This window comes from Onychostoma macrolepis, chromosome 07 (genome assembly GCF_012432095.1).
Source record: "Onychostoma macrolepis isolate SWU-2019 chromosome 07, ASM1243209v1, whole genome shotgun sequence".
Taxonomy (NCBI): Eukaryota; Metazoa; Chordata; class Actinopteri; order Cypriniformes; family Cyprinidae; genus Onychostoma; species Onychostoma macrolepis.
The window spans coordinates 34757769-34772643 of record NC_081161.1 but is presented as its reverse complement, the minus strand read 5'-3'; the positions used below and the strand labels follow the sequence as shown (position 1 = coordinate 34772643).

Here is a 14875-nt window from a genome sequence, read left to right as displayed (position 1 = left end):
GTTAAAGAGCCAGTCCTGCTGTCGACACTGATCTCACTGAGGTTTTTTTTTTTTTTTTTTTTTGTAAGATTATTAAAATGACTACTGAAATCCAATGTTATAAACCACACTGTAGATTCATTTGTTAGATTTTCATCTCCACCCACATCTGTTCTCTTATTTCCCCCCCCCCCACCTGGTCTTATGAAGTTGTTTACTGTTCCTCTCTGTGAATCAGACAAGGTATAAATTTAACCTTTATAGAGAAGATAGCAAGAGGCCTTTTAAAATTATTTTAATGTTGTAGTTTTGAAGATATATTTCAAAAGATTCTCTTTTTGGATTATTTTCTTTATGAATGTGCAGAATGTACAAAGAATAATAAAACAAACTGAAGGAAATTGTCTTTTGTGTTGTGTTTTCTTTAAATGCTAAGAATAATTGCAGCAATAACTAGCAGAATTTGGAGTGAATGCAACATCGAATTGACTGAAGATTGTGTATTAAATATATGGGGAGGTCATGAAAGATTCTCTAGCACTTTTTTGAAGTTTTAACAAGCTTAAACTGATTACGTGTGTGTGTGTATATATATATATACACACACACATTACGTATGTTTGAGAAAGATTTAAGTCGTGATAGGTGCTTTCTCATGAAAACATAAGTTGTCAGTATTCGATTTTTCAATTGAATGTATGAATTATACAAGAAACGAACACTAATTCATACACGGAAGGATTTATTTATTAAAACAGATACAGGAATGTTTTTAATCTTTTTGCAATCACTTTATTTAAAAAAAAATCTCTTAATAGGTAAACATGTTTAAGTGCAAAATCTTTGCTAGTGATATTAAATATAGAAAAATGTTAAGCAAAAAAAAAAAAAAATCCCTTGTTTCTTTTTCCCCTACAGCAAACAGTAGATATGGGAGTAAAACAGTGTTCTGTGATAATTCAACTCCCACTAGCAATAAAATAAGCAGGCAACAATAATCTTAAAACTCAGAACTTGTGTAGAAATATTCTGTTCAGCAGGATTCAGTTGCTGCATTTCCCAGCCACTAGGGGGTGATACAGTTTGTACCAGTACTGGGATTTGCATTTGAAATGTATTATGACCTCAACTCTCAGTAAGAGAAAACATGTTTTCTCCCCTCTCGCTATCTTCAAAAAATAGAGCTGGCATAGAAGAGGAACATTAGAAAGACAACAATTTACAGTGGTCACTAGTGTGCATGTGAGAGTACAAAGTAGTTGGTCAGGCAGATTAGTTCTAATTTCAGTGTGTGTTGTGAGGGGGAAGGTTATGTGTGACGCACACCCTGGTCATGTGGCAAGAGTGGCAGAGGAGGTGGGAATCCAGAGGGAAGCACTGAGATCCAGGCTCATCGGAGAGCTGCTTCCCACACTCCTGAAAAAAGAGGACGAGAGGATTGTGATCATTGCAAGCCTGTGCCATAACGTAGATATGCTACTAAATGATGAGAATCATCTTATCCAAACTACTTTCCATAAAACCCACCTCACAGTGATAACACTCAAAGTGATAATCTTTGTTCATTGACACCACCCTGAGGATCTCCTCACTGTCCTGAAACACACACACACCATCAAAATCTTGATCTGACAGCATCTGCTGAACTACTAGGGCATCATTTACCTCAGCAGGTAAGATGGGTTGTAAACAGGCAGCGCATTTGGGAGCAAATGTCCTGAAGAAAAGAAAAAGAAAACAACAAAAAAAAAAATGTAATCCACATCAAGCTTGTAAATGCAAATGTTTTGGATGTGCCAGATGTTGATGTGGCATTCAAACAGCAATGGAACAACAACCACGTGGTTCTATGGGAATTAATGGCTGACTAGAGTGACAGATTTTGTGAATGTGTTTATTAAAATCAACAGGCAAAACTATTAACTGCTAACATTTAAATTCAAATAAATTGGTTATTATTTGATGGAATTTTTATTTCACTAAACATTTTCAGTTTTTCGTGTCACATGATCTATTACAAATCACTCTATGTGATTTGGTGATCAAAAATAATTATCATCAGTGTTGAAACTGCTTAATATTTTTGTGGAAACTGATTTTCTTTTTCCAGGAATCTTTGACAAATAGAAAGTTCAAAAGAACATTTATTTGAAATAGAAGTCTTTTGTAACAAATATCTTTACTGTCACTTTCAATCGGTTTAATGTATCCTTTCTTAAACGTATTAATTCCTTTCAAAAAAAAAAAAAAAAATAGAAATCTCTTTTTATTCCTACTGAACAGTAGGTAGTAGTTAATCTATGTGGCAGTGTTGCCCACTGAGGTTTATACAATTTACTCCGCTCTTGCACTACATGCCCATTTTTGCTCTGAACAGTAGTTTGCATGAACTGTTTGTTAGTGACTGTGATACAGGGAATGGAGATATTTTCAATTGTTCTACCAGTAAATAGAAAAATAATCCACGTTATGTAATGCATTAGCCTTCAACACTTTGATAATGCACGTTTTTTAAGAGATAAATGGCACTGTTGCCACACTATTTATTAAGAAATAAAATTCAACTAAGGAAACAATTATTTTTTAGCTTTCTTTAGCTCATAACTAAACGGCAACAAATCTAGCAAAAAGGGTTTCAGAGCAGTTGGTAATGTTAAACAAATTGCATTGTTGTCATGTTCACTAACAGACCTGTTGTAGTCAGAGACGCAGTAGACATTGTTGAGGTAGTCTACTGTGAATGGCACCCCGTCCAAAGCCTTTGAGCAGACCGTACAGCGGAAACATCCAGGGTGATAGGAGTTCCCTAGAGCCTGCAGGATCTGAGTTACACATATAAACAGAGTTAACACTCAACCTATGCAACCTTCAAACTCTGACACTGACCTCATGCAGAGAACACTTACCTGCTCCAAGATGAGGTGACCACAAACACTGCACTTCTCAGCTGCCTCCTGGAAGCCTGAGAACTGTAATGAAGACAGAAGTGCTTTACATGTCTAACAATTACTCAGACACAATACACAACAATATCCATCACTGAACAATATAACAGAATTTAAGGAATACTAAATATAAAATTGAGTACTATATTTTAAATATATATATTATAGAATACTTTAAATATAATTAGTGCTGCTATAATTTTTTTTATTCAAAATATTAAATAAATATTTATTTTGAAGTAAAACATTTAAATCAAAATCTTTGGAAAAAAATAAATATTACATATATAATATTTTAAATATAAATATACTACAAATGCACCTTTCCAGAGCACCCAAAGTTTTTCTGTTTTTTTTTTTGTTTGTTTTGTTTGTTTGTCTTTTAAAATACCAGATGTGCTCTTGGATCATATTTGTTTCATAAATATTTAAATTTTATACATAAAAAAATAAAAATAAAAGTAATTTCAGAGTAAATTCAACCCCTTAACACCAACTAAAATAAATACTAATAAGACTACATGAAGTCATCCCTACCATGTAATCCTCCTTACAGTAAACCGAGCCACTGACATTGTAAAAGTCCTTGTTGCGGAGCGTTCGCCCTGCAAGTAAAAACAAGATAAGACAGCTGTTTCAGACCAGCATGAGAGAGATACTGACCCAAATGAAGAGGTATTGAAATACTGGCTTTGGTTATATGACTTAAAGTGTTGCATTACAGACTGATAACTCACCGCAGGAAACGCATGTGAAGCAGCGGGTGTGATAGAGGCTGTCCAGAGCCTGGCAAGCATTATCGGCACCATATACACCTTTACTGCACTTCACACATGTACCTGAAAACAAGAATACAACCACAAACACTGTCTTGAGTACACTATAAACAGATGCATCAGAGGATTCACAACACACACACACACACACACACACAACTCGAGTGGCTATCCTGGACAATGAGGTCATCATCCAATCATACCAATTACATAAAACACAGGCGGCAGAGCTGTCTGGACTCAAAAATACGTGTCTGCACCGCATGACTTGTGCATTCTTCTCCCATAATACCAGCCAGTGGGTTTGTTTCTTGTAGTAACAGTACACACACTGATAAATCTGAACTCCGCAACCCCTTCATTACTCGAAAAAAGGCTAATAGGCTGTTGGATGCAGGAATTAGATATTGTAATGTGTCGGAATGAGGTAATGTCTTCAACTTTACACAGGTGCTTTTCAGACAACAGGGAGGTTTCCTTGTCGCAAAACAAAGCGCTACACACACAGAAGGCACAAACACACACCCAACCCTCACAATTCAGTGTGTGAGAGAGCCTTCCCTCAGGACTCAAATACCTGAGCTAAACAAGCACACGCCAGCACACGCTAGTGCACGCAAACACACATGAACACACCCTCACTCAAACTGTGGCTGGCTGAAAGCCGAAAGCGCTTACGCACACACACACACACAAACACACAGAGAGAGAGAACCCTCCTTTCAACCGAGCCTCTGTCCTACTGTATTACTCACAGCTCTTTGGTATGGCCAGCGTATCACAGAGCCTGTAATTTGGGGTCATGCATAATCACTATGCTCGCTCTAGGCAGATATTTTTGACTTTGGAGTCGGTTCAGAATTCTATGTAGCCTTGGGTGGAGGGGTTATATATTCGCTCAGTGACTCGCGAGTTAGTTATTATGGTTAGTTAGAGAAGCGGCCTGAAAATGGAGGGCTAGTATGTATTTTTGAAGTCTGACTAGATGCATTTCATGTCTTGCTTTTTGCTTCTGAGAACGTTTGCATGTTTTAGCAGGTCCGAAGCGGTCTTCATCTCACCACATCACACACATTCACAACCTCCTGCCAGAGAGAGACACACACATCATTAGTCATAAACAAACTAGCCAAATTGGACGAGTTAGTGATCTCACCGAAGTACTCCTGTCTGTCCACAGATGACACTGACTCCCTTCCAGCCGACTGTTCTTCCAGGGATTTCCCTGGAGCTCCGACTGGGGCTGGAGTAGATACAGAGCTGGGTAGAATGGTGGCAGACACGGGGTGTTCTTTTAAAGTCAGGCCTCCAAGTAACGCTTCTCCTTCCAGGGCAGCATCTCTCAATAGCAGGCGGGTGAGCTCCTGCTGGTATCGGGTTCCTAGCAAGTCGGAGTGTCGCGCCCTCTCACCCACACCGTCACCTCTTGATCCCCGCTGGTCAGTGGGACCCCATTCTGGTTCTGCTCGGTGGAAGGTGACTGTGTGTGTGCTTAGTGCGGGCGGATATGAGTGACGGCTGTCGTGTGCACTTCCTCCAACTCCCGACACCCCTTCGAGACAGTCCCTCCAAACCTCCATAGGGGGCGCTCCTGTTTTCCCAGACACCTGTACGGGGTACGCTTGACCCGAGGTGGCGCCACCAAGTTGGGTCGAGGAGAGCTGGAGCTGCTGGGCAGGCCCAGGTGTATGACGGGTGTCATAGCCCAAACTAATGCCGCTGGTCCGGTTACTGCTGCACCGACTTCCCATGGGACTCCCGCCGCCTCCGCCTCCTCCGCTAGCGGTACTGCTCGCAAAACTGGAGCGAGGGCTTGCCAACACGGACTCCTGTAAGCTAAAAGAGGAACAGGGGCTCAACGCTGGTGCAGGGGGGAAGAAGAATCCCCCTATGCCACTGTCATGGGTCCTCTGCGGGGGGTGCGAGAGGGAAGCAGGGCGCACGCTGTCCCAAGGTTCACCACCCGAGCTCAAACGCTTGTAGAACAGAGCTTCTTGCAGAGACAAGCGCTTGTGGCGCTCTAAATCATGGAGGAAGCTGGGCTCTACAGCAGACGAACGGGCTGCTGAGCTGTGTGTTGGATACGGAGGTGGGACGGACGACAGCGGAGGAGGCTGGGCGAGAAGCTGCTGGCGGCGAACGAGCTGCTGGAGTTCCAAAGAATAACGCCGCTGCTTCAAGGCCGCGCGAGAATTCGGGCTGTACGCCCCCTGTGGGTCACCTTCACCTCTGGGCGAGTTGCCCCGTTCCACCGCTTCTGGTAAGTAGCACGATGCTCGCTGCTGGGGCGACCGACGCCGCAGAGGGGCAAGAGTAGATGGGTGATGTTCAATCCCAGGCCCGCAATCCTCAGGAACCGTGGCCGAGGTGGTATTCGCGGGTGCGATCCTCTGAGAAGTGGCCACTTTGCCAGGTCTTCCAGCTGACTGGCCACACACCTCTATAGAGGTGGAACAGGAGAGCGGGAAGTGAGGCGTGCTCACGGGTGCGCTGTTCTGCGCCAGGGTCCCATTATTGGCATTGTTGCTGTTACTGTTGTTATTTGCATTGGCCAAGTCGTTTTTCTTTTTGCTGAATTTGACACTTCCAGAGTCACTCAGTTTGAGCTTTTGCTTGAGTTTGCTGCCAAGACGTTCCATTGTTGTTTTAATAATACACTCAACTATGATATAAAATATGAAGTACTAATTGAATTTCTCTTAGAGGCCACCTGAAAACAGCTACAGTTTAAATAGTGTACTAAATAAATACAGTGAAATACAGTGTGGGCACAAGCACCATTCAAGTGTTTCAACAGCAGATGAGATAACAGAACAAAAGATATGTGACAACCAAAGGTTATAACAAAATAACTATAAAAAACAAATCCACACACGAAAAACCTATGTGTTAAAAACTAATACTTTCTGATGTTCTAAAAAAATAAATATTTGACTTTGAAGATAAATAAAAACACTATGACATTTTCCGCAGGCTACATGTCTTACTAGTTAGACTTGAAAACAAACGGTTTGTCTCCAAACTGTTTGCTTGTGATGAATTTGCTGGACATGCGTGTGAACAGGAGCATGTTCATCCATTTGTTTGCGATACTTTTTGCAGCTACTTGTGGCCTTGTCTTCGGCAGTGAGCAAACGAACGTGTGAAAACTACCGTCAGGTTTCAAAGAGCCTTGAATTCCGCTCCCAGACTCGCGCAGAACCGATCCATTCAAACGCTGAAGTCTCGCAGCCACATCCGCAACACTGATCCACTGTTGTCGGAACCACTAGCAAGTCTTATAATTACCACTTGGTTCTTTGTCTCTGTGGATTTATCTAAACGGCGCTGCCGGTTGTTTAAAAAATAAGAACGGAGTCTGAATACTGAATAAATTCCAACGCGGTTTCCTTTGATTGCGTTGGAGTTAAAAACACAGGTTATGGGATACACCACGGCCCCTTTCTGACTCAACTAGCGGCTTTCAAAAAAGCAAACGTTTCTCTGTGCGGATAAATGAGCCGTCCGTATCCGAGAACTCAAAAGCGTTTATTCCTCAGTAAAAAAAGGTACAAGGCAGATCAAAGCTTCCTGTTGTCCCGCAGGATTTCCACTTTGCCCAGTCCAGTTTGAAAGAAAATGACCATTATTCCCCAGAAGTGGAAGTCTTCAAAAGCGTGTAACAATTAAAAACCCAGCTGCAGCGAATCGAAGGGAGGAAGTTCGCGTATCGCTCACCCAAACATATTCGCGGAGATAAACACGCACTGCGCACTCTACGCCGGAAAACTGCGCTAAAATGTTCAACGTACAGTTCCTTTCTTTCCAAATTTTTCCCTTCCTCCCCCTTTCTTCTTCCTCTGTGGCTTTTTTTTTCCCGACCGGAACACCTTTCCCCCGGGCAGCGCGCATGAATAGCATCCCACTATTTCGTCACACAGCCCAACTTCTTAAACAGACTGTGCCCATTGGTTCAGCCTACTGTTAGGACTTACACAAACAACCTTGACATAATCGCACACATTTACCAAATGCCAATTTATTATTATTATTTTTTTAATTAAAAAGACAAATACATTTTATGTTAGTCTAAGGGCTCAGAATGAGGGGTTTAATTGATAATTATATACGAGCCAACTGTCTGTAAATAAAACAATAAACTCGAATGCAATCAAATAAATATAATACAGTCACGAATCAAATAATTTTTCTTTTGTTTATAACACCTTATGTTTTATTACACGTAATGTGGCAACACGTGACGAAAAATCGATTTAATTCGAGTTAAAATAGCCTTTAAATAAACGGAAACCTGTAAACATGCAAATGGTTCGAAGACCTTACATATTTTCTGTGTCGTTTTTCCAACCCTAAGGCCTAATTGGTCGTGCCGTGCCTTTCGTCTGTGGAATGTGCGGAGGGATATCGCTAAGTTCCCTGGGACAGCGTAAGTCGGCTGCGTGTGTGCTTTTCGCGAGTGCAACAATGTAACTGTTTTTTCTTTTCTTCCCTCGCGGAAAATGCCTCTCACTGCTCCATAGTTACCGAGTGGCATAAATTCCGGTGACAACTGACCTGCTGTCGTATGGTTACTGTATTCAACCCCACCGAGACCCTAAAAAGACCCAGTGCTGTTCTTTTGTTTAAAACCTAGTTTTTTCCCTACCCCGGAGCTCCCTCCTCCCCTTCTGGTCTCGTCTGCAGCTTCTCCTGCGGTTTTGTGGGAGCGCGCACAAGCGAGTGGGGACTTGTCCTGGAGCGCACGCGGGAATGTTTCAGCGCTTACTCAGCACTGCTCGAGCCCGTACACAGGACAGGAGGAATGAAGGGATCAATTTATTATCGAAGCGGAAGGTGTTAAGGGCCGGTCTTCAGACTGAGGCGCCTCTGTGTCGTGTTTTTACAAGAGCTTTTTTCATCTTAAGACTGCAAAATGAATGAGAACGTGTCAGTCAGTCGGTCATTCAAGTCTGTTTTTAAATAAATTATTCGAAAGTCCATTCAACGTTCTATTCCGAACAGCACAAGGAAACGTTTGTACACATAAATCCACCACTGGCAGCCACAAGAATTCTCCGTTTACACGTTCCAACTCGTTTGTTTTATTTTTGGTTGTTATCTTTTGTCCTGAGATCAAGCTGTGATTAGAAAGGCTGAAAATAAACTAAGTGTAGTTTATTCAACAGGTGAATCAGGCGAGTGTGTGTTGTATTTAATGTGACTGCAGCATCATCTACTGGTAGAAACAAGTAGCGCCGCCGTCCTTCAGTGCAAAGTCTCTAGTTTGTACTTCTTGCTTGCCGTAGTTGTTCAAATCCAAAATGGCAGCATCCTTGAGGACGTTTTGTATCGCAGGTGAGGCAGTATGTTAGTCAATATTTAGCCGTGTATTTGTTTTTGTGAACCTGTCGTGCTGTGTTGGAAAACAGACGTTGTGTTTTTGAGCTCAGGAATGCATCTAAACGTTATTCTTGTAAAACCACGGCATCAGCCAGCGTGCTAATGAATGTCTATGGTGTTAGTACTCTGTCACAAAAAGTAACAGCTGATGAGTGAACAGTAAGTTTTTTTCTAATGGGTCATTTTTGATTTCACTTACCATTTACAGTGTCGAGGCGGTCTGTACGTCCATTTTCATCGTCGTGTGTGACCCTTGCAGGAAAGAAGTGGAGACTGGAGTGAGTTTCCTCTGCGGTTTGACATGAACAAATTGTACATAAAAATGCAATTGGGTTAAATTGACCAGATTTTTAAAATGGAAACCGGGGTCATTTCCTAGTGTGTGGTCTAAATATAAATGAGATCTCACTTGTAATTATCTACAAATTAAAAAAACGGGGACACAATTTTTATTTTATTTTATTTTTTTTTTGGAATTGCTGTGGTTTCCATATAGTCTTATAATTAACAACTGTAATGATGTTTGAGGATCAAACTGACACTAGATTTTTTTTGCTACAATTCACCAAAAATCAGACAATAAAAAAAATAATAAATAGTAGCTATTGCAAATATCAAACAAATCAAAGCAGTTTTATATAAAAATTATGGCATTACAAAAAATAAAACAATAAAAATGAGAACATATGATAAATCAAACACTTTTACAAATATTTTTACCTTTCTAACTGAGAACATTTCTAACATTTTCATTGTGCAAGTGCAATTGTTTAGTTAAATTTTATTAGTTGTTTTTTATTTATTATTTTAATTAATCATTGGAGTTGTGGCAGCGGAGGTTTCAGGGACATTTAATATTGTGTTCAAAACAATCTCACACTCTTTTATGCCTTGTTATATAGTACACACAAACAGTATTACTTTAATTTAACATGTATAGTTAGTATGTAACATCACTGCACGATTGTCAGCAGTCTATTATTTACATTGTATTTGCGGGTAGTTTTTAATATGCTGTAAAACAGGGACAACAAAAACTTTTGCTGTCCTTGGAAAACTGGGATGTCTGGTCACCCTGAATTGGGTTGATGATAAATATGGATGCTGGTGATGATGCAAAGGAGAATTTTTTTTTTTTAAATCCAGTTTAAATAAACCTTTATACAATTTTGAATGAAATGTTAATTATTACTAACTGAAAAATAAACTGATTAAATCAGATTGTTTGCGTACATTACATTCTATTAGCAATGGTTAATCTTGATGTCAGTGTTTTGTTTTTCTTACATGCTTCATTGTCATGCTCCCTGTTTGTCTGCAGAAACGGTTTAGCACATAGTGGATCAGAATATGGGCCATTAACAGATCTGCCTGACTGGTCATATGCAGGTGAAATTAATTTGATATTTTGTTAAAAGCCAAAGGCAACAATGGGGTGTGGTTTTGTTGTCAGTTCAAAACACTGTCAACAGTGAATCTGTGAATGAGAATATAAGCACTGACAAGGATTTGTATAAATGATGTTATTTTCAGATGGAAGGCCTGCACCTCTATTGAAGGGGCAGATCCGCAGACAAAAGCAAAGAGAGGAGTTTGCTGTAAGACTCTTATGTTTTTGGATTGTTGTTTTGTTTCTGCTGATATTGAAATGTTTCAAATGTTTACATCTGTGTGCACATTTAGAGAAGAGCCGTGTATCTCAGTGCAGAGGTGGATGAAGGGATGAAGCGATGGCAGGAGAAGAAAGAAGAGGAGAAACAGAAAGAAGAGCATGTGAAATCCTTATTGCTGAAACCTAAAGGAAATTTATTATTAAAGAACAAAAAATAAAGATACGTCGGGACAAAAAAAGCTTGGGCATGATTTCTTTTTTTTTTTTTATTGTTAAACACACCAACACTATAACAATACATACTTTTATAGTGGTTTTCAATTATAGTTGGCAGGTCATGAACATAGAAATAGTTGGAATTTATTTTTCACATTTTTAGGCAAATTTTGTAGACAAATACACATTGTATATAATTGAAATGGCAAAATAAGTCAACCTAAATATAAAAGAATTTTCAGTCTTCATTGTCACACGATTGTTCAGAATCAGAAATCATTGTAATATGCTTTTGTCAGTGTAGAAAACAGTTGTGCACTTAATATTGTTTTGTGGGGAAAAAAGGTTGCTTTTATGGATATTTTTAAAATGCTGTTAGTGATGATATATATATTTTTATGAACATTTTATATATATATATATATATATATATATATTGAAGTATTTACTTAAACTGAATCTGTATTTATTACATAAATTTAAAAGAGCAAAAGGGGTTCAAATTGAATCGTTAAATTTAATAGTTAAAACATGTCATAAAATTGACATATTTTGTGAGTCCACTAGGCTGCAGTGTTTCTCCATCCGTTCTGCTGATCTTCTGGCAGCAGCCATTTGTCTCTGACCTCGTCTCTCCCATCGTGGGATAAAAAGTTCCTGCACATGATGCAGACTGACATATTCCCCCTTTTCAGCTTCCACATGTTTATATTTTTAATTTTGTTAGTTTTTGTTAGTTTTTCTGTGGCCATCTGTTGTTTTTTCTTTGACAAACTTGCTGTCATAAAATGGATTCCAAGGTACAGACTAGCATCAAGATGAGACTATTGCCATACCATCTCCTGCCTGAGAAAGTAATTAAGGGTGTTGCTATAGTGACTGTATTTTATATTAGCCGCAAAATGCCATTTCACTTTCCTATTTTTTTTCAGAGGACCTCTGAATCTTGAAAATCAATCAGTATGGCTATGAAATATAGGGAAATTGTATGCTAATTATTCTCTAAACAGTAGACTTTAGCTTAAACATTCATTTCTGAATTTCTTTTTCTTCAGTATGCAGTATGAGAGGAGATCACACATCACTGTTTGTCACTGTCTGACTTGATCTCTCTCTCTCTCTCTCTCTCTCTCTTTCTCTCTCTTCCAGAGACATATACACACACACAGGTCTTCCTGCTGATTTCAGCAGCCTCTCTCCATAATTATGGCTCCAGTTGCTGAACTGCAGATTTTTTCCTCTGGTGTTTTACTGGACCCTGGATCAGATTCAACCATTTTTGTCAGCACTAAGAGAAAGTTTTGTTTAAGATGTAAGCTGACAAAAACAACAGAAACCCAAGATTTCTTTCACACCGCTTAATACTTCAAAACCACAGTTATGATTACATATATTTTGTAGTTTTAAGTTTTATTGAACCAATCCGTCTCTGTCTCTTGGTCTGTGTCACTCAGAAAATACTATTGTTCACAGGCACTGAGACACAAATCAAGGCAAGTTTTTATATGCTGATCTTTCTCGTATTGTTTGATTTTCACCAACAGATTTTTTCCTTTGTTCGTTTCCCTGCCTTTCTCTATCTCTCTCACTCTGTCGCTCCCTCATGTTGTTTTGGTTTTCCACAGAATGAGATCCAGATGTTTTTGAAGTGCAGGAGGAGAGAGAGCAGAGGACAGGAAGGGTAGGGGAGGGACGAAAGATGAGGTGAATGTGCAGTCCTTTAGTGTACATAAAGAAAAAAAGAGGAAAAAAGAAGGTGGGAGTTGAAAACAGACGAGAAATATTAGAGTATGGAGCAAAAGTGTGTGAGGATGGCAGACTGGGGGCCTTGAGGTATGTATGTGTGTTGGAGTGGGTTCTAACAGGATGTGACAAAGCTAAGGTTACAGTGTGTGTTTGGCCTGGGGGTTTGGATACAGCAATTAACTTCCTGCTTCAAATGTGTATCTAAAGGAGAGATTTGGACAAAATTACAGCTTGATTGTAAATGACACACAATTTAAAATATTCTGCTCACAAAGGATATTTACCTTGATTTCACTTTATTTTCTTCACACATCTAACGTAATTTTTTTTTTAACTCATTCATGTCCTGACACTCTTTTTTTCTTGGTTCACTAAAAAAAAGAGAGAGAGAAAAAAAAACATTATTAGGGCAAAATAGTGATATTTCAAAGGAAAAATAGCTATCAATTGATTCAATTACTTCTAGACAATAAAAAGTTAATTCATTGTCTTATTTTTAAATTCATGTAAATAATAATAATTTATGTATATAAATATATACATAAAAGACACGGTAAAGAACTTGAAAATTAGGCCGTTGTCAAGTAGCACAAATAAATGATGAAAGTATGGTTAAAAAAAACTCTAAAACAGTTTTAATGTGACTTTCATAGAACAAAAAAGGAAATAAAATGTATTAAGTTTTTCAGTTTGAATAAAAATCAAAAGTGCTCAGAGCTGAAGAAATGGCCAATGTACCGTCCTTGTATTAAAAGAATCATTATGAAATTACCCAAATTATTCAAATAAAACATGCAAAGGGTAGGAGTTTATACTGTGCCCTTCAACACAACATAATTCTGTGGCTGCCGATTCAGGCCTATTTATTTAGGCCTACTAATCTAATAGTGTTATATATAGGCATACACAGGGAAAAAAAATGGCAACCTAAAAATAGTAAATCTAACTTTAATTTAAACATATGTATTTTTATGAATCAACTTAAATACATGATACCAAAAAAAAAAAAAAAAAAGTAATGGGTTGAATCGGCTAGAAATAGGTCTTTAAGGTAACAGTTGCAGGTCAACACTTTTTATTGAGTAATTATGTTGATGGTTTTTCCAGTATACACATGTTTGAACTTGCCCTCTTCTGCTCCTCTCTTGACTTCTGTTCACCTCTCAGTCAGCAGTGTGTGGTAAAAAGTATAGTAATGTAGGTTACACAAAACACACATACACAGTCTGAATTGCAAGCAACTGTCCAGGCCACGTCCTGTTCGCCAGCTCAGCGTGTATGTGGGCGTTTGTGTACTTTTTCCCTGGCCACCCCATGAGACAAGAACCAAGCTCACCAAACATGACTGCCAGAGCTCTCTCACACCACCATGACCAGAGCCAGACTTCCTGTCCTGTCCTTAGCTCATCTGTCCATCCCATAAACAGAGATGACACAGTTTCAGTAAAAAATGTAATATTTAGAAATAATATATGCATGTTTTAGTAATCTACTTGCTGAACAAGTTAATAAGGGCAGTCACAATTTCCAGAAAATCAAACACGGATGTTTTTTTTGCGGGCAGAGAAGTTGCAGGCATTTTGTCAGAAGTGGAAAAGTGTGCCAGAGACAGAACAAGAGAAATAACTACAAGAGTAATCATCAGTAATTTGACAAGTCCCTTCATGGCATCATTACCATGAGCTGGCAATTTTTCATCTGATTAATACATGCTCACCACTGTACCTACTAAAAAATCATGCAAAGAGCAACACAGTGAACAGGGATTCAAAGATGGGGGAGAAAGAGATTGGAAAGGGAGGGGACAGGAAAAACAGCTCAGAGATGTTTGTGGTGGGCCATTCATTTAAAAGCCTCATAAAAGTGAACAATTTTGCTGTGTGGAGAAATGAGGAGGGGGGAAAAGACGGGAGGGAGGCGGAAATGGCAGAGCGCTGTTTTTTTTTGTTCTGACTTTGTCAGCTGGAACAGTTTTAGGACACTGAAACTGCTCCTCTTTCACTAGAAAGTACAGTCATCTGTCTCTCTGGTCCCTTGTTTTCTCAGATATGAGAACACGTAAAGACACTCATCAGTTTTCTATAAACATATTAACATAAATATTACTTATATGGGATTTTTCAGTGATTCATCAGGTTACATTGTTGAGCCAATAGGTGGACAGAAGTGGCTTTACGAGTCAGTCACTGAATCATTCAATGAACTGATTCATTTAAAAAAGT

General features: G+C 39.1%; 2 protein-coding genes across 5 annotated transcripts; one reads left to right on the top strand and one right to left on the bottom strand.

The window, feature by feature from the left end:
* Position 1: 1 nt before the first annotated feature.
* ajuba (ajuba LIM protein) lies at positions 2–8484 on the bottom strand. Of its 2 annotated transcripts, XM_058782408.1 has the most exons (9): positions 8346–8484; positions 4857–5536; positions 3662–3763; positions 3462–3529; positions 2886–2948; positions 2671–2801; positions 1645–1696; positions 1507–1575; positions 2–1395 (listed from the first exon to the last, which is right to left on the bottom strand). In XM_058782408.1, the coding sequence occupies exons 2-9, from the start codon at positions 5449–5451 to the stop codon at positions 1264–1266; spliced, it is 1212 nt and encodes a 403-aa protein (XP_058638391.1). In that variant the 5' UTR covers positions 5452–5536; positions 8346–8484; the 3' UTR covers positions 2–1263. The 2 variants fall into 2 exon arrangements, with proteins under 2 accessions (XP_058638391.1, XP_058638390.1); XM_058782407.1 differs by lacking the exon at positions 8346–8484 and having other exon boundaries at positions 4857–7984.
* mrpl52 (mitochondrial ribosomal protein L52) lies at positions 8005–10918 on the top strand. Of its 3 annotated transcripts, none has more exons than XM_058782447.1 (5): positions 8005–8126; positions 9288–9357; positions 10401–10468; positions 10613–10677; positions 10763–10918. In XM_058782447.1, exons 1-5 carry the CDS (start codon positions 8090–8092, stop codon positions 10907–10909), a joined length of 387 nt encoding a protein of 128 aa, XP_058638430.1. In that variant the 5' UTR covers positions 8005–8089; the 3' UTR covers positions 10910–10918. The 3 variants fall into 3 exon arrangements, with proteins under 3 accessions (XP_058638430.1, XP_058638431.1, XP_058638432.1); XM_058782448.1 differs by lacking the exon at positions 8005–8126 and adding an exon at positions 8857–9034; XM_058782449.1 differs by lacking the exons at positions 8005–8126; positions 9288–9357 and adding an exon at positions 9049–9238.
* The last annotated feature ends 3957 nt before the right edge of the window (positions 10919–14875 follow it).